Genomic DNA, 20,650 nt, shown 5'->3' on the forward strand with positions numbered 1-20,650 from the left:
CACGGATAAGGAAAAATCGCCAAAGATATTTAAATTAACAACTTACATCCCTGGGTTTTTGGAACGCCTAAAAAGCTCGGATATATATGACGAGAACAATTATAGATTAGCATTCAAAAGCAACAACACCGTAGGTGATCTCTTTAGCAGGACAAGGACTAAAATAGAAAAAGAACATAAGTCCAATGTAGTCTATATATGACGAGAATAATTATAGATTAGCTTTCAAAAGAAACAACACGGTAGGTGATCTCTTTAGCAGGACAAGGACTAAAATAGAAAAAGAAGATAAGACCAATGTAGTCTATAAAATACAATGCAATGGAAATGAGAGTAACTCATGTACAATAGCATATTTAGGCACCACAAGCACAAAGCTAAAAACTCGAATTAAGCTAAGAAAAATGTAATTATTGAAAAAGAAAAATATTTGTTTTTTGTTTTGTATATTAGTGTATAAATGTATAAAAATTTCAGTGAAATTCCCTGAGGAAGAAAAGCGATGGTTTTCGAAATATTGGATTTTTCAATAATAAAACAGTTTTTCATCGAGGCGAAAAAACCCAAAAAATATGAAATATTTTAAAAAAATACATACATTGCTGCATATCTAAAGAATTAAATCACATCTTAATAATCCATTTGTATGTATTTTTACACTAAATTTTGTTACATTTAACGATTGTTAGAATTAAAATATATCTTTGCTATCTTTACTAATAGATAGAGAGCTATTAGTAAAAATGCTTGTGGGCCTTTGCAAAATGTTTTTTTTTTTTTTTATAGAATTTAGCAAATTTTGCTATGTGCCTATGTTCTTGCCATTTAAGACAGCAGCTAAAAATGAGGGTGCACCGATTGTAACTGTTAGAATAAAAATGGTGGTGTGGCAAAATAGAGTTTTCGCTTTGCATATTGTCATGATACAATTGGAAAACGAAATAAGAAAAAATATTGATAATTTAGTATAACAGTTTTTTAATTTTAAACGTTTCTTCTAAAGCAGATAATAAGTAATTGACACAAAGGAAAATTAGGCAAAATATTTGACTCATTTCTGCTACAGCTGTTTAAAAAGAAAATCGCTCGGAAACCGGAGAAACAAACTATATAACAATATATATATATATATAAACTATATATATATATATATATATATATATATATATATATATATATATATATATATTGGGTTGCCCAAAAAGTAATTACGGATTTTTCATATAGTCGGCGTTGAAAAATTTTTCAACGGCTTGTGACTCTGTAATTTCTTTCTTTCTTTCAGCTTTCAGTTATCAGCTGTTACTTTTAGCTTGCTTTAGAAAAAAAGTGTAAAAAAATTATATATCCGCAATAAAATTTTGGGCAACCCAATATATATATATATATATAAATATATATATATATATATATATATAAAATATATATATATATATATATATATATATATATATATATATATATATATATATATATATATATTATATATATATATATATAATATATATATATATATATATATAATATATATATATATATATAAATATATAAATATATATATATATATATATATATATATATATATATAAATATATATATATATATATATATATATATATATATATATATATATATATATATATATATATATATATATTTATATATATATATATATATATAATATATATATATATATATATATATATATATATATATATATATATATATATATATATATATATATATATAATATATATATATTTATATATATATATATATATATATATATATATATATATATATATATATATATATATATATATATATATATATATATTTATATATATATAAATATATATATATATATATATATATATATATATATTGGCTTGCCCAAAAAGTAATTGCGGATTTTTGTTATTTCGCTCCGCAAGAATTTTTCTATTACTCGTAATGAATGATTTTTTGGCAGAAAAATGTCACTCAAGGATAGCTACGATAGTGCTATCCATTAGGCGGTTGATGATCTGCGTGGTGGAGCTGTTGCTCCAGGCTCCACTAGTCGACAAACGACTGGTCAGCAGGGACTTTTTACAAAGACGCCTGGTTCGAGTCTCAAAGACAAGACTGATTCGTTCATTTTATAGTTTTCTCATTAAATTGAATGATGACATCACATCTTTTAATAAACGGCGATAGGATAAGCCATTTTGCTAAACGGGGATAGCTTTTTTCTCCTTAAAATATAAGCCTGAAAGTCCACTTAATGTGTAAATGAAGCACCCCTTTTATAAAACCATAAGGTGAAATCGCCACCCTCTCATCAAGCTGATCGACATTTTTCAAACACAAATAAATATCTAACTCTTAATACCGTCAAATCTGGCCGGCTGTTAACAGCTGCCTGAGACCACCTTTCTAAATCCGCCTTGTCTTTAATCGAAAAAATAACATGTGCTATTTCGTTAAAGGAAAAATTTCTTAAAATCTTTCGGTGGTTTGTTCTGGGTTTGAAATTCTTTGACCAAAATGTTGCCTTTTACATATAAAAATTAATTTGACATTTGTACACACAAATATGAGTGTGTGGGTCGTACTGAAATTCATGTATATTGTTGTAATTGCAACCAAAATCCACCTCTTCGTAATTAATAAATAATGAAACACAAAACAGTTTAAAAAGAGACAAATGCATAATTTATTTTTGAAATAAAAATTTTGCAGTATTTTCACAGGTATAAGTTAAATAAACACAACTTTCCAAAAGCCATTGCCAGCATCTTTCTATCAAAAGACTGTTGTTGTAATTACATGACCAAAAGCACAACACTCTCTTTCACAATCATTATTAATTCGTACAGATTATTAGAATAGCTTGTTATGACAGAAACATTTATTTTGAAAGTATATTTATATACAATACAAATTCTTTCTTATTATGCATCCAAAAATACTTATTTTTTCCACCCCGAGTATATACATCTAAGCAAGATCGCAACACCAGCAAACACTTAGTTACAATTAAAAGTTTGGCGATCGCGTTTATTTAAAGGATGGTACCATGGCGAAACAATTAAAGGTGGTCTCATTTTTACAACAACCACAAATCATAAGGTGCAATCCGCCATCTTGCCATCAAGCTGATCGACGTTTTGCCAACACACATACGTGTGCGTATATGAGCGGAGAATATACGAGAATGAAGATAACAACAAAAATTCAAATTCAAACAAAAATTTGTCATCTTAATACCGTCAAATGTGGCCGGCTGCTAACAGCTGTTTGCGTAAGACCACCTTTTCAAATCCTTTAAAAAACAAGTTATAACGAAACGAACACTTTTCATGAATATTTTCCGCTTATTTTTTTATATGGAGTTTCACCGCGAAAACCGAATATATTTAGTACCAACCTTTATTAGTTAAATAAACACAACTTTCCAAAAGCCTTTATCAGCATCTTTCACTTTTATCAAATATTGTTTTTGTAATTGTAAGGAACAACACATGCTTTCACAAACCATATTATTTCGTACAGATTGATTGAATTGTTGTTGTGAAAAAAATATTTAGTTTTCTTTATATTATGTTTATTTATCTTTAAAAAAAAAATTTTATTTATGCATCCACAAACACTTTATTTCTTTATTTTGTGCACAACATCACTAACAATAACAAACACTCAGTTACAATAAGAAGTTTATTTTGCTTAAGAAAATCACTTGTTGCACAGTGATTGTGGTTGTGTGTATGGACGTCCCGAAATGTAAATTTTCCCTAGATGAAAAAACAAGTTATGACGAAACGAACACATTTTGGCAAAATTTTCCGTTTGTTTTTTATATGGAGTTTCAACGCGAAAACCGATAATAGTACCGGCTTTAAAGTCAAAAATTATTTAACTTTCAAAAGTTAATTTTTAACATTTGGTTGCAGAGTTGTATTTTGAAACGCGCTCATTTTTTAGCCCTTTAAGCAGAATATTCTATTCAGATTTTTGAGGGGAATGTAGTCAAACTCCATATAAAAAAACGTCGGCAAAAGTTGCGTTTACCGAAAATTACGCTTCTATTGACCTTACTAAATAATTTTTCTGGCCCAAAGAAATTCATATGTTATTGTTTTGTTCACCCACCGATGAGAACCAAATTCAATGTTGAGTGAAAAACGTATACCAGTATTACCTTTCATAAACGAGACACCACATCAAGAAATAGAAGCCGAATCAACTATGGAAACAATAAAATACGCATGTGAAGATTGTGATGGTGAAATGATCAAATCTTCCAAGTAGATGAATTGTTTTAGCCTCGAAAACAACCATAAAGAACTGGCGTTGGGCCCCGACGGCCTGAAGTTGAGTACCTTACTACTGTCCTCAACCTGTCTATGAACACTCTTCCCGATGTCTGGAAAATGGGCAGAGTCATGTCGCTACTGAAGCCTGCAAAGCCCCGAGTTTGGGGAGTTGTACAGACCGATATCCCTTCTCCCTTGCCGTGGCTTCAACCAGCTCAGGCCTTGTGATAGGACGCTCCTCGTGGCACTGGACCTATCGAAGGACATCCCTTCAGCCAACCTGAAACGCTGGGTAGCGAATTATCTCTATGGCCGCCAGTCATTTGTAGAATTTAGGGATAAGAAGTCGAAACACCGTAGTCCTCAAGTCACTTGCTGGCAGCACTTGGGGTGCAGACAAAGAAACCTTGTTGACTATGTACAAAGCCATCGGCCGATCTGTGTTAAGTTATATAGCGCCAGTGTGGTTTCGTCAGCTTTGTGACACGCTGTGGAATAATATTCAGATCTGTCAGAATGCCGCCCTCCGAACTGCGTCGGGCTGTTTCCTCAGTTCTCATCAGGAGATAAAGATCCTACCAGTGCGAAGACATAACTACATGCCATTTAAGCAATACCTTTTGAGCTGTTATCGCAGAGACCATCCTTGGATAGATATCCACCGCCCAGAAGCCTTAAGGTAGATCTATATGATCTAGATCATGAGGTTCAGCGTTACAAGGGAGAACCTGTAGATCAAGCAGCATATCAAGCAGGTCTAGACAACATTCATACAGACACGGTAGCAGATGTGGTATATGGCTACCGGGTGAATGTAGTCCTTGGAGAACGACCGCCTCCCATTGCACCCGAAGAAATTGAACTCTCCTGGCAAACCAGAGTGGTTCTGGCTCAATTACGTACCGACAGATGCAGCCGCCTTAACTCCTACAGAGATAGGATTGATGCCTACGTGCAAGATTTATGTACCGATTGTAACCAGGGTCCGCGCGATACACCTATTTACACCTATTTAACTGCCCACTCACACCCGCTCGACTCAAATCCAGATCCCTGTGGACACACCCCATCTTAGTCGCTGAGTTCCTGGGTCTTGACACAACAGAATAAAGCAGACGAAAGATAGCACACAATAAACTGCTACAACAACAATAGCAACCATAAAACGACCATGCATTTTTCCTTCTTTCAATTTCTCGAAACTTTTTTAATTTACAAAAACCAAGCCTAAACAAAAAATACACCCAAATCTCAGTATTTCGTTTTCCAAATATTTTGTTTCCAACACACATTCACATAAAAGCACACACAGCAATGTTCGACTTTAGGAAATTTGTCAAATTAAAAAATTGTACTGAGCTGTTCGCACGACTATACCTTTAATTTGTTGTAACATGCTTTATACCAGCCTTGAGCAAATAGCACTACCTTTATGTGGTTCAGTATATACTAATAAGGTGAGGGCATGCGAACAGCTGAGTACAATTGTTTTACTATTATTTAGATTTTGCAATAAATCTAAATGTCAAAGGCTGGATAAGACAGCTGTGATTTTTTTCTAAAATCTTAAAAATATGTTCTGTTTGATCCGAAATTCCACACTTAAGCAACTAAATGGTGTTATAATGATGAAAATGCAAATATAAAACACATTTGAAGAAGATGAGATGTAAGAGAAAGATTATATCTAAAACCGATTTGACATTTCATTTTAGACCATTTGCCACTCAAAGTAGTTTCGTTGGGGGTAGAGTTTTGTTGTTGTGCTTATGACGCTACCTCTTAATTGTACCATGAAGGTGGGTATTAAATTCCTGTTTCACAGTGTTTTTCACGACTACTTGTTGAAACCCTTAAAAAATTTCACTGGTAACATATTAGTTATATTAAAATTTTATCATAAATAATAAGGGAAATCCGTAATAAATCAAGATACATTAATTTACAGGTGGAGGCAGTTGCCCAACAACAAAATATTGAGTGCACTTTCCAAGATATATTCATTTACAGGTAGCTGCAGTTGCCCAACAACAAAATATTAAGTGCACTATCTGTCAATAACGGTGAGTAGTGCAACTCTGATTTTGTGTATGTAGAAGTTCGCGTCACATTTTGTTGTTTGTGTATTTTAGTTCCTAATTATTGTGCACACACACACACACACAACCAAATCTCGTTGACAGATAGTGCACTTTGCTGAAAAATTGTACACAGCTGTTTACGGTACACTACCTGGTAATTATGTCATGACAATATCTGTCAAAATCAGTGATAAGTGCAACTCTGATCTTGAGTATATTACTCCATTGTGAAACACGAACTTAGTACCTACCTTTAAAATGATTGTGTAACAGGTTTTAAATTTAAGGTCTTTCTACCGGTTAACGGGTACCCCGATAGCCTTGTAATATATGTTCGTTCGTCGTCTAAGTTTTCTATGGTCTAAAACTCGAAAGTTATTGTGGTGGTTTTATTTTAAGTTTAGTTGATCCGCAACTATTTGTTTTTATAGAGTGCCATGAGAACAACCAAAAGAGAAAAACTTGTCAGATGTCACAATTTTAGATGTCTTTAGTTAGACATCTGACTACAAAGGCATTTATATTTTCTCCATTTTAATTTGCATTTAGTACTTGGTATTCGGTATTAAATATTCGAAGTTGTATGAAATACACATATTTAGTGATGTATTACACTCCTGAAAAGTCAAGAAAAGAAAGGCCGTCTAATTAAAACCATTTAGCATTAGCCGTGAACACATTCGATTTCAGAAAAAAGTGCCAGCAAAATCCACGGGTAGTGCTTTCAATTCTTTTTTGCAGGCATTTACAGTGTTAAAAATGAAATGTGCTTAATTATTTCATTATCAATAATTGTGGAAATCATTTAAGGACACTCGTTCTCAATGAAACGTTTATTTTATAATTAAATTAAAAATGTTCGCTCTAACCAAATGAAAAACTCTACGCCCATAGGTTCTTATTTTATGTTTGCCTTTGGTGTGTTTTCGATCTTCCACAATATTGTTTGTTCCTTTCTTGCCAATTATTGACTCTAGTATGTTATAACCTCTGTGTAAGAGTGTGCTCTCGTTTTTGCTTAGAGATGACTAACCGCCATTTTCATTAGATTTCTTTTGAGTTGTCTTCTTTCCGTACTATTTCCTAACTAAACATTCATATGTTTTACTTTTTGTGCAATTGACTCAAAACAATTTCTTATTACTTCCAAATAATCCCCAAAAAATTGATTACAACTACGCGCTAGTGTTTTATTGAATAGTATACCTTTTTGAACACCTTGTAATTGTTAATTGCAGCATTTTTCTATGAGAACATCAAATTACAATTACGAATGAATCTTAGGGACCGCGTTTACTACTTAGATTGTTTATTTGTTTTTATATTCATTTTGTATTCCTTCAATATCCTGAATGTGTTAGTAAATAGTTTCCAAAAATGTATGTTTGTATTCAGTTGCTGTTCAGATGGGCCGAAGAGTAGGCGGCATACTATGTCTTGCTTTTAAACCACCCATCCACCTTGCATGACAGGTGATGGGAACTGGAATTTGCTAAAAACAACCTGCCGCACCGGACACATTAGCCACATTAATTTTTTGAGAAAATTAAAATTCGTTTTAGTTTTCCCTATGTGTAATCGATTCTTTGATACATTATGTTCTTTTTTTCACACTTGCACACTTGCTATTTACTACCTATTTTCTTTGGTTATTTCGTAGTAGGTATGTAATGACAGGCATAGTAATAATTGTGACGTCAGCGATAATTCATTGCATGTATTTGGGGCAATTCGGACATTCCGCTCTTTAAAGTGTTGAAGAGGATAGCAAACAGCACTATGCCATCAATAAATAAGAATTACAAAAGCTCAGAAGGAAAGAAAAACTGTCACAATAATGAGGGGAATCATATGTATGTAGGTAGCTATAATTAGATTATATGCCTATGTAAAAATGCAAACCACAATTGAAAATTATTGTTAAATGTGGCGGTTCATCCACTAAACATGCTTTCTTAATTATTGATTTTCTATGCCGTTTATCTAAGGACCGACTGAGGTCAACGACTCCTAATATGTAGTATACCATCCAACAGCGTTTTCTTTGTCACTTTTTAGAGAACTTTAAAAAAAGAATTACCCGAACTTAAGAAAGGAAATTGAAAAGAAAAACAATAAGTTAAAGAACATTACAAGACTGGAAATACATGTTCATGTGTGTATAAAATTTTGATGTCCGGAAGAGCGTGATTTTACAGATTTAAATGGATCGAAGATAGTCATCACCAACAGTGTATAAGACTTTGCAACAAAACATTTCATTTAGTGAGAATGTCGTTCATTAACAACCTAAAAAAGGTATTCCACTTGGGAAGCGGTGAAACCAAGAAAAAACGTCATGGCAATAACATTAAAATGGATACCGATCCAGCCGATGTGTGGGAAATCGTTGGCGAACTCGGGGATGGGGCGTTTGGTAAAGTTTACAAGGCGCAACATAGAGAAACAAAACATTATGCCGCCGCCAAAATGTGCATATTGGAAGCAGTAGCCGATCTAAGTGATCACATGGTAGAAATAGATATATTATCGGAAATAAGACATCCAAATATAGTTGAATTATACGAAGCATTTTTTGTTGAGCTCAAACTATGGGTAAGTTTGGTGTGTGCCAATTTGTTTGACATTTGACATCCTAGATTGGTCATTTTAGATGCTAATTGAATATTGCGACGGAGGAGCTTTGGACAGCATAATGGTAGAATTGGAGAAACCTCTGAACGAGCCACAAATCGCATATGTGTGTAAGCATATGACGGAGGGTTTGGACTTTTTACACAAAAATAAAGTAATTCACCGCGATTTAAAAGCTGGGAATGTTTTGCTAACAATGGAAGGTGGAGTTAAGTTAGGTAAGATATCACATCGGTCTTGTTTTAAAGTCTTATCTATAACTACATGTATTGTATTTTAGCTGACTTTGGAGTTTCTGCTAAAAATAAACACACACTCCAAAAGCACGATACTTTTATTGGAACGCCTTACTGGATGGCCCCTGAGCTGGTTTTATGTGAGACTTTCCGTGATAATCCTTACGATCAAAAAATCGACATATGGTCATTAGGCATTACGCTAATAGAATTAGCTCAAATGGAACCGCCTAATAGTGAAATGTCTCCAATGCGAGTTCTTTTGAAGATACAAAAAAGCGACCCGCCTCGGTTGGATCAGCCTTCAAAATGGAGCAAGGAATTCAATGATTTTTTGAAGAATTCTCTAGTAAAAGTAATGCCTACCATATACGATGTTTGTTATGAATTTTCTTAAAAAAAATTAATTTTAGGACCCTCATCAGCGGCCATCAACTGACATCCTTTTGCAACATGACTTTATAAATCGTGATCTAGATGCCAAACCTATTAAGGACCTTTTACTTGAATATCGAGCTGAAGTCGTCGAAGAAGTTGTTGATGATGAAGCAGAGGTACGTTTCCATATCAATATGAAAGGTTTTATAGATAGAATTGTTGGAATACGTCTTTATAAATGCTATGGCATATAACCATGCTCTATGAATCGATTTATAAAACTCGAACATTTCCCATTCAAAATCTATAACATATACATACTTCAAGAAAGTGTGAACTATCATTCACGGAGCATTACCTATAAAGCTCTCCACTTCCGTATTGCCAATTTAAAATGTATTTTAATTCTTCCTTTGAATATTTTCTCTTACACGCCGCTATATCACTTGTATGTAAACACATTTCTAAACTGCACATAAAATAACCTAACGCTCTTAGAAACTAAAACGTCAAGAGAAAAGAAGATCTCTCTATCAGAGGGTTGGTAAGTCGCTTGACTTCTAATTTTAGTTTCGTTTGATTGTGAGACATTTATTTCTTAAGTTTGATTTTATTTCGCTGATTTTGAAGTGTGAGCCAAACAATTATTTTGCATTTATATCAATGTATGGCACATTTTTTCTAAGTTCCTCCTTCTTTGAATTAACTACAACCAGTGTTTAACACTTAATTAGAATTGAGCCCGCATATAGCACTCCCTTTATTTGCTTGTTTCATTTGAAGCTGTTAATTTTGTAAAGATATATATATATATATATATATATATATATATATATATATATATATATATATATATATATATATATATATATATATATATATATATATATATATATATATATATATATATATATATATATATATATATATATATATATATATATATATATATATATATATATATATAGAGCTCGGAGTTCCAGCCTCTGTGGTGCAAATAGTTATTCCGTGCCGGGATGTAGCAGTTAGAACTTGTTGTAGCAGTGTGTTGTACCCTGAGGCGGCAGCCCTTGCCGATGAAGGACTCAATTGGGTCAGTCCGGTACGTACAACCGGCTGCCATGGCATTGAGTTAGAACTTGTAACGTTAACATGTCGCCAATTGGTAGCTGTGTCTCAGATTATAAAGCTGTCATTAGATAGCTGCTGTTCTGCTATTATCGCTTGGTATTAGAAGACATAAATGCGCAGCACGAGTTTCGTCATTCTCTCCAAGATAACGAACAGAAGGACATGGTTATGGCAGAGCAAATGCTTAGATACACTTTTTGCACGGTGAATGACGCTCCCACCACAATCAGGTGTGGTCTGAACGCCAGACATACAACTGCTTGCACAATCCTGCGAAAGAATGACCACATGTATGGGGATATCTTTATGAGTATCAGGATAAAACCAGGTTATGATTTAACAGATGGATTTTAAAATTTTGAGCCATGTTGAGACATAGGTGATCGCCAAAGACGGCTTTAAAATTCACAAATACGTTCTCCTGAGATTTAACATCTGCTTTATTATCTAAAAAGAAATTCATGTCAAACGTCGTTAATATTGGGTTGCCCAAAAAGTAATTGCGGATTTTTTAAAAGAAAGTAAATGCATTTTTAATAAAACTTAGAATGAACTTTAATCAAATATACTTTTTTTACACTTTTTTTCTAAAGCAAGCTAAAAGTAACAGCTGATAACTGACAGAAGAAAGAATGCAATTACAGAGTCACAAGCTGTGAAAAATTTTGTCATCGCCGACTATATGAAAAATCCCCAATTACTTTTTGGGCAACCCAATACATTATATATTTATGTAGATCTCCATTTGTTGTTGTTGTTGTTGTAGTAGCAGTGTGTGGTACACTGAGGTACACTCCATTTGTGAGTCCCAGTTTCAAATAACACTGTAAAGACTCACATGGTCATCCAGAGCTAAAAAAAAATTCACATTAAACAAAAACGGTTGTGTATTTCAATGAAACTCTTTATATCTGAAGAAGATTTTTCAATGAAACGATGAGGCCCCTGACTCCTAATTTCGGTAGTAAATTTAAATAATTTCGACTCGTTGGCTTAAATATCATTCTATCATAAAATGGTAAACTTTACGGAAGAAAATGTCAAAAGTGCGGCAAAAATATGGCGTCATTTGCTGCCCCTGTCGTTGTTGTTGTGGCCATATTTGCATGTGGAGGTGGCGATCCTCGTCCTAGAGGTGAGCAAGCTCGTGCCGGTCCATAGGATCACGTCGAATCATATTTGGATATAGCTGCCGTATAGACCGATCTCCCGATATAAAGTATTGAGCGCAGAAAAGGGGCATTTTTCATCCGATTGCGACGAAATTTTTAGATATAAGATTTAGTAGAAACTTTAAGTCCTGACAAATGTCCAGATTTGACAACTTTTGAATATAGCTGCTATATAGTCTTGAGGCCAACGTAGCACAGCATGACGTCATACACTGAACGTATCCGTTCGAATCCTCACGAGAACAACAAATAAATTTTCAGTGGTGGTTATGTTGTTGTTGTTGTAGTAGTGTGTTGTACACTGAGGAGCCGAATCTCATATGTGGCCGAATGGGCTGAATCTCATATGGATCTCTCTACCATGGATCGCATTTGTCAAGTTCTTGTACTGTTTCTCTTTATAGGCAGAAACTTGAAGGGATAAATGGAGATCAAGCAGTATATGGATAGGAATTGCTTCATATAGATGCTCAAGAAATCAAATCAGGAGATAATTTGGGCTATATTAGATTATGGACCTATTCAGACCATAGTTGACATTGATTTTGATGGTCATAGCAGAAGTCATCCTGCAAAACTTCAGACAAATTGGATACGAATTGGCCTCTAGGAGCTGCAGAAATCGAGAGACCTGTTCATATGGGATCTAATTATCTTATAAACCGATTCACCAACTATGCTTCACACGGATGCAACTTCAGTCAAATAGGAGAAATGACACCCTGCATACACTTAAAAAGTAAAATTGAGGATAAGTTCATATAGGAGCCATATCAGGTTATAGACCGATTAAGAACATACTTAGCATAAATGTTGGTGATCATAGGAAAATTCATTGTGCCAAATTTCAACTAAATCGGATTTCAACTAAATTGCGCGCTTTAGTAGCACAGAAAATCATATTGATGGATCGGTTTATATGAGGGCCATATCCAAATCTGCACCAATATGTTGCAATCCCCAGCCAGACTTGCATCAACAAGGGGTATCTGTGCAAAATGTCTAGGGTCTAGCTTCATATGTTTGAGCGCTATCGTGATTTCCACACATGGACGGAAATGACTAGATCGACTCAGAATGTCAATACGATGAAGAGTCGAGTGATTCTGACGGGCAGGTAAACAAGTGACGTGTATCGTGTGGTCGCATGTCACAATAGGGACACAATCCTTGCTCTATAGGAGTTGAGGCGGCTTCATCTGCCGCATCGAAATTAAGCCAGGTTGCCGGGTGAGTTCAATTCCGTCAGCTGCAATGGGAGGCGGTCGTTTTCCAAGACCACATTTACCCGTAAGCATTTGTTACCGCATGAATGTTGTCTAGGCCCGCTTGATATGCCGCTTGATCTAGAAGTTCTCTCTTGTAGCGCAGAACTTCTCGCTCTAGACCATGTAGATCGACCTTAATGCTTCTGGGCGGTGGGTATCCATCCACAAGATGATGATTTGGATGGTCTCTGCGATAACAGCTCAAAAGGTATTGCTTAGACAGCATGTATTTATGTTTTCGCATTGGTAAGATCTTTATCTCCTGATGAGAACTGAGGAGACACCCCGACGCAGTTCGAAGGGCGGCATTGAAACAGATCTGAATATTATTCCACTGCGTGTCACAAAGCTGACGAGACCACACTGGCGCTACATAACTTACCACAGATCGGCCAATTGCTTTGTACGTGGTCAACAAGGTTTCTTTGTCTGCTACCCAAGTGTTTGCTACCCAAGTAACTTGAGAACTTTTTTTCTACTTTTGACTTTATTGCAAATTGCTGTGGCATGTGGGGAGAATGTGTAAGAGCTGTCAAATGTGACGCCAAATATTTTGAGACACTTGATGTTCGGAATCTTTTCTCCATCGACCATGAACAATGAACAATATGGCTGAAGATTTGGTGGCAGATATCTTCAGATTTCTTGCAGCGAAATATGAGGCAAGCTCGTTGAGCTAGACGTTCAACTTATCGCAGATGTCAACAATGGGTGGGGGCAGTCCGTCCTGATACGATCTGTATGCTGTCTGGAGGGGATAGAATGGAGGATAGGTAGAGGTTAAACAGTTCCGGTGATATCACTCCGCCTTGGGGAACTCCCTGTTTGACTCTACGGTGCTTCGACTTCTTATCCCTAAATTCTACAAATGATTGGCGACTACAGAGATAATTCGGGACCCAGCGTTCGACCTGGCTGGAGGGACGTGTCGAATCGTTTGGCATGGCTGACGGTGTCGAATGCCTTCGATAGTTCCAGTGGCACGAGGACCGTCCTATCACTTGGCCTGGGCTGATTGAAGCCACGGCAAATGTGTGCGGTGATGGCATGCAAAGCAGTTGTTGTGCTATGCAGTCTTTGAAATCCATGTTGATGCTCGGCGAATAGAAATTCTCCTACGAGGCTCGGGAGGAGTAATGCCTCAGGCGTCTTTGCTACTGGTGAGAGAAGGGAAATTGGTCTGTACGATTTCACCAAAGTCGAGTCCTTTCCAGGCTTCAGTAGCGGGATCACTCTGCCCATTTTCCAGACATCGGCAACTATAAGAGTGTTCAAAGTCAGGTTGAGGACCGTAGTAAGGTACTTAACTCCAGGTAAATCCAGATTCTTCAGCATTAATGTAGAGATTCCGTCGGGGGCCCCACGGATGATATTGGTAACTTCGCCCACGGTAAATTGTGATGGGTGTCCATCGGCTCGGAGACCACGGATACGGCGAATGGCTCTCCTCCTTGCCCTGTCAATCTCGGAATGCACAATAAATTGATGGTTGAACCACCTGGCGCATCTCTTCGGATCAGTCACAGTTACGTCGCCAAAAGTGACGGAAGTCCTTTCATTCCGTCTACCGGGGTTCGAGAGTGATTTAACAGTAGACCGGTGCATAAGTTACATTGCACCAAGTGTTCCAGCCCTGTTTATTTCCAGATTCGGTTCGCTAATTCTCATCACGCTCGTCTGCGAGTACTGCCTGCCTGGGAAATTGGGCCGCACTTGGGATATTCGATTGGTTGGTATAAAGAGAGCTGCTGCTGAATTAATGATGTTTCGGAATTTCTTCTCGGTCACTAGCACACCCGAGGGGTTGCAGTTCACTGAAGAGGCGATTGGTATACTCTCTGAAGCCAGCCCAATCGGCCTTCTTCTGATTGATTAACGTCCGGTCCAAAGAGATGACAGCTTGTCAGGATACATCACTCAGGGGATCAGGGGATCAGGGGTGCAATGGAAATGTCTGGCGAGGTGCTGCACCTCCTCGTAATGCTAGTGGGGGCATCCTCATTCACCGTGCAAAACGTGGAGCCTGCTCTGCCAAAGCCATGCCACGATGGTCGTTACCTAGGGGAGAATGCCATGAAATGATGATAGAGCATCTTGAAGTTGGAGGCACTCTGGAATGTGCCTCTCCCATGACGAAAGTCGGACGGCGCCGGCCCTTTCCTAAATACTGAGTTCCTATGATACTCAATATGACAAGGCGAGTTTTTGGCGCCTTTAAATAATCAATGGCCACAACGTTTCCTCGGCGGTCGTCCCTTGGACCGGAAGAAATTTTTTCACTTTGGACAAAGAAGTCGAGACAAGTAAGTTATTTTTCTTAGGGTAGTAGTGACGCTTATAGTTTCCTGTTCTTTCATAGTTGACGTCGTTTATATATTATTGAAGGTACTCTCAATGTCAAGAAATGCTATATTCCATTTTGAACTACTTGGCCAAGAGAGACCCGTTTATGTAGTCGACTAGGTCATGAAGAGCTGTTTATTTTGAGTAACTATTGCGTGCTATTGTCGATGCATGCGATCTTTATGAATCTTCGCTCTGAGAAATGTGTTTATCAAAAGCTTTTATTACCATGCATTAGCTAGCTTCACAAGCCACAATGAGGTTCCTCTTCCCTGCTGAAGCTGCTTTGTCCATCAACTATAGGTTTCAAATCGTATCCTCGAAAGAATAGAGGTACATGTTTCATAAGATGCAACCTTAGCTCAGAGGTTAGCAAGTCCGCATATGACGCTGAACGCCTGGGTTCGAATTCTGGCGAGAACATCAGAAATAATTATCAGCGGTGGTTATCCCCTCCTAATGCTTGCAACATTTGTGAGATACTGTTCCATTTGTTATGGCAGCCATGTAAAATCTTCTGCACAAAGAGGTGTCACAACGCGGCCGTTCGGACTCGGGTATAAAAAGAAGGCACCTTATCTTTGCGCCGTGGAGCCTACATCCGAGGCCTCAAGGCTAATGGTAAGATTCTGTCCTGGAGATCTCTTACGGTGGAGTATATTCAGAAGTCAGAGAATGTATGGACAATGTCTAGTGAGGAAACACTAAACTACTCCAACGGATAACGTGGCGCCAGAAGAGGTTGTCAATGGTATGCATTCGTCGGAGGCTATTACAGAAATTGTGTCTGAGCCGAAAATCCTTTGGGCGATAAGAAGCTTCGACTCCTTTAAGTCGTCAGGCCCTGATGATGTTTCACCTGTTGAATTACAAGCTGTGTCTGATAGGGTGGTTCCCTGGTTTCGGGAAATATACTCTGCTTGTATCAGAATGTCATATATACCTGTGGGATGGAGGGGCACGAATGTAATTTTCATTCCGAAAGCAGGAAAACCCCACCACACGAAGGCGAAAGATTTGCGTCCTATTAGTCTGTCGTCCTTTATGCTGAAGACTCTTGAGAGGTTGATAGAAACTTATCTTAGGGCAAAGATCCCTCTCGCTGACAAGGAATATACAATGGTAGCATTTCTTGACATTGAAGGTGCTTTCAATAATGTAAAACCGACGTCAATCATGAAGGAGTTGAAGTTTCTAGGCATCAACTCTACCGTAAGAAAGTTTATTAATAACTTACTAAAACAGATGGGTCAGCAGAGGAACACCTCAAGAATGTGTACTGTCTCCTCTACTTGGGTATATCCATTAACAATATTTTATTGTCCCTGCAAGAAAAAGCTGTTAAAGTGGTTGCGTATGCTGATGACGTGGCAATTGCGGTTAGGGGAAATTTCCCAGCACTCTAAGAGATATACATCAGGAAGCTCTACGTGCAACGTCGCAGTGGGCTACCGAAAGTGGTCTAGGTATAAAACCCTGCAAGACAGAAGTAGTTCCTCTCAGCAGGAGATGCAAGGATGGTTTGTTTAATTTAATGCTATATCTTATGCCTCCGGACATTGTGGCTAGACAAATTGGTCATGTGGCGGCTACGGGCACTGTGTTACACTGAGTCGCTACCTGGAGAACGTATTTCTGAACACAAAAACCGGCCTCGACTGTCGCAGATCTCTCAACGAGATGGGTGAACAGTTCAAAATTCACCTGTTCTGGGTGCTGGGCCACAGAGATATCGCAGGGAATTGTAAAGCGGACGATCTTTCGAGACTAGGAACTACCCTATACATTCCAGAGATACTGGAATCTGTGGGTATGCCTCTAGCGACATGTAAGCTAAGTTTCCAGGACCAGGTCCGAAAGACAAAGAATGATAGATGGTCACAAAGAAGGGGCTGTGAGCATTCCAAAACTATGTGGCCTAATCTAGACTTAAAGAGGTCTACCGCTTTGCTGTCATTGTCTTGAACAGACGTCTCAGTCATTGTGTCCGTCGTGACTGGTCACTGTCTAATCGAAAAACATGCTGACAGACTGAAGGTTGCCAGCAACGACTTTTGCAGAAGCTGTGAGGACATCGAAGAGGAAGAGAGAGGAAGATAGAACACCTGTGTGTGTGTCCCGCACTTGCAGTCAGAAGGAATTCCACTTTAGGTTCTCATTTCTTTGAAATCCTTTCTGATTTAGGGCTTTACCATTATGTCTATATCCTCCGCAGTTTCCACTCCCTTTTCTAATCTAGAAGGGATAGACCTGCAGAATTTGGGCCTAAATTTATCCCAATACGACTTTCTTCTGTTTGGTCGAGGGACCACTTCTGCAGTATTTTCTCCAAGGCTGGCGGCTGATGGTCATTCAACACTTCCCAGTCGCTTATTCTTGCGCCTATATCTTCCGATACAAAAGTAATATCTAGTACCTCATGCTTGTTCCTGGTAATTAAGGTCGGTTTATTCCCCTTTTTTACAAATCGCCAGATTGCAACCTATAATATATTCGATAAGCAGCTCACCCCTATCATTGACATCCGAACTTCCTCATATGAATAAGGCTCTTCTTCCCTACAGAAGCGGCTTCAACCAGCGACTTAAGGTTTGAGAGCGGCATCTCTGAATAGGGAAGCCAGCCAGCAATGAGACTTGTTTATTTCACTTGTTTATTACTACTAAATCTTCAGTGCTTAGCGATGGAAGATGAAAAACATTTAGACTACACTTTGCAAGCAAACGGACTCTGTGTCTCTTATTTCCCGTACCCTTGAGTAGTTTATATCCCGGAATTCTTAGTCCACGAACCGTTCCTCCACACACCCATGGTTCCTGGATAAGATCCACGTCAAATCCCGCAGCCATCTGGAGGACCTTCAGTGCCGTCGAAGCCGCCTTACAATGGTGGAGATTTTTATGTGTAGAAACCGGACCTTAGTCAAGATTCAGAACTTCCACCACTGTTGTGTTAGCCTCGTTTTCTGATTCCGCCAGGAGTTCATCCTGTGGAAGCACTCTTCCTCAGGACACTGGACACTTGCGGTGTGGACGATTTCTCCTTAAATGCATCACTAGCGGCTACTGTCGAAGTACTGTTTGAGTTCCGTGCTTCCCCGCTGGCGCACACCTTGAGCCCAGTCCAACTGGATGACCCACCCACACAGGGCTTGTCGGGTCCCGCTTCGATGTCATCCCCTCCTGTCTCGATTGTGTCAGGGGAATTTTCAGTCTTCTGCAATCCGTCAGACTTTAGCGATGTAGTTGATAGTTCTTCAGGCAAGTGTTCAGCAACAACTGCTAAGCCGTCTCCTGATTCCCCAACCCCACCGCTTCTATTGACCTTCAGTTTCAACTTGTTTTAGGATACACCTGCTTTAGACTTGTTGAGGTCTGCAAGACAGCCGGAGTTTAGTACGAATACTGCATGTCTCCGGTCACCATCAGTCTCATCCAATCTACCAATCTTCCAGTCGGTGCTTGGTATCCAAGCATGCGCCATTGATCGAGAAGGAAAATCTTCCTTCTTGAATAAATCTAGTGCTGCACCTGACAGTCCATTGACTATCCCTCTCCAATTATTTCTAGGAATGCAGCCCCTTTCTTCCCCATTGTCGACAAATGTCATCACCAAACTGTCCCTAGCAACATGAGCTAAGATTCTTGGACCCATCTTACTATTCTAGTTCTTTTAGGTATGGGATGCCCTCCAGGTGACCGCAGCCTTTTGTCTGATTGTGGTGCAGATGTGTAGTAGTTGAAGTAGCCTGTGCAGCGAATCCCCGACCCCAGTTTAGGGAGTCTCTCTCCCTATTACAGTCTTAGGATCATTCGCACCAAGCTTCTCAATAAACCTGAGAGCGATGCGTCTTCTATTATTTCAACCTCTTAAAGAGCGTGTTGGTTTGCCGGGGAAGGCCGATGACCTAGGCAAATTATAGGCATGTGAAGATAAAATAGGTTCCGCCTTGTCCTTAAGACTCGAACTAGGTGTCTTCGTCAAAAGCCCCTGCTGACCAGTCGTCTGTTGGCTAGTGGAGCCTGGAGCAGCCGCTCCACTTGTCGAGGTTTGAATAGCAGACAACATGCTACGGCCTGATACCACCATCGCAGCTGTTTGGTCTTTGAAGTCCATTCTAAGCCTACTCCCGGGCTTAAGATCTGCCACTCCACTGGAAACAGCCGCAGATCATCAACCGCCTAACGGATACCTCTATCGTAGCTTTCCTTGAGTGACTTACATTTTTTTTCCAAAAATAATTACCTATTACGAGTTACAAGAAAATTCTTGTGGAGCGGAATAACAAAACGTCCGCTCCACTCAACGGTTCAAACATGGTTAGTATGGTCCAAATCGGTGTATTAACTGATATAGCTCCCATATAACCTGATCTCCCAATTTTACTTCTAAAGCTCATGAAATCTGCAATTGTTATGTATGTTGGTTGAAATTTTGCATTTAGTTTTTTATTACGACTTCCAGTGCAAAGAAAAGTTCAAATCGGTCTACCACTAAATATGGTTCCCAAAAAAAACGATTTCCGATAAGTTTTCTATGGCCCCTAGAAACTTACATTTTTACCTGATTTTTTAGTACGTAAAGTACACATATGCCCTTCAACTAAGTTCATTTGTGGATATTTTTAGCAGAATCCATGGTGGTGGTATCCCAAAATTCGGTCCGCCAGAACTTAGCACATTTTTGCTTGTTTTTATTTAGCGGTAACCTGGAAAGGTGACGTCTTTAAATTACTACAGTCAAACTTCTCTGTAATGTAGCAGTTGGGAACGGGTCAATCGGGTCAATCCGGTACGTACAACTGGCGGCCATGTCTTCATAATGAGCAAAAGAAGCAAAAATATGATCAGGGACATTCATAAAAGTACGAGGCCATTGGCTATTTAAACAACACACAGATTGGAACTAAAAGTTCCAAACAGTGTGGTGCTCATAGTTATCCCGTGTCATGTAAACACTATTTGGACTCTGAAACATTAAGAAGGGGTTCGTTTGATTGTTTATTTGTTTTTAGTTCACTCACAACAACGTTTTGAATCTTAAAATAAAAATTTGTGAAATTTTGTTGGTAAAAATAAATTGTTATAAAAGTTGATTTAATAAATAAAT

At 37.9% G+C, this 20,650-nt stretch overlaps 2 protein-coding genes across 4 annotated transcripts in view; one reads left to right on the forward strand and one right to left on the reverse strand.

Annotated features, from left to right (window-relative positions):
- The window catches only part of LOC106092843 (death-associated inhibitor of apoptosis 2), an 84,230-nt gene extending 76,595 nt beyond the window's left edge, over positions 1-7,635 (reverse strand). The window contains exon 1 of the mRNA XM_059369243.1: positions 7,586-7,635. Within this exon, the coding sequence (XP_059225226.1) occupies positions 7,586-7,620 (35 nt within the window). The 5' untranslated portion in view covers positions 7,621-7,635. The remainder of the gene's footprint in view (positions 1-7,585) is intronic.
- The window catches only part of LOC106093476 (serine/threonine-protein kinase 10), a 44,676-nt gene continuing 30,992 nt past the window's right edge, over positions 6,967-20,650 (forward strand). Inside the window, exons 1-5 of one of the 3 annotated variants that reach the window (XM_013260531.2) lie at positions 6,967-7,094; positions 8,416-8,974; positions 9,033-9,231; positions 9,294-9,604; positions 9,663-9,803. In XM_013260531.2, the coding sequence (XP_013115985.2) occupies positions 8,651-8,974; positions 9,033-9,231; positions 9,294-9,604; positions 9,663-9,803 (975 nt within the window). In that variant the 5' untranslated portion in view covers positions 6,967-7,094; positions 8,416-8,650. The remainder of the gene's footprint in view (positions 7,095-8,415; positions 8,975-9,032; positions 9,232-9,293; positions 9,605-9,662; positions 9,804-20,650) is intronic. The other 2 variants (XM_013260530.2, XM_013260532.2) reach the window with 2 other exon arrangements.

Source organism: Stomoxys calcitrans, chromosome 5 (genome assembly GCF_963082655.1).
Source record: "Stomoxys calcitrans chromosome 5, idStoCalc2.1, whole genome shotgun sequence".
Lineage (NCBI taxonomy): Eukaryota > Metazoa > Arthropoda > Insecta > Diptera > Muscidae > Stomoxys > Stomoxys calcitrans.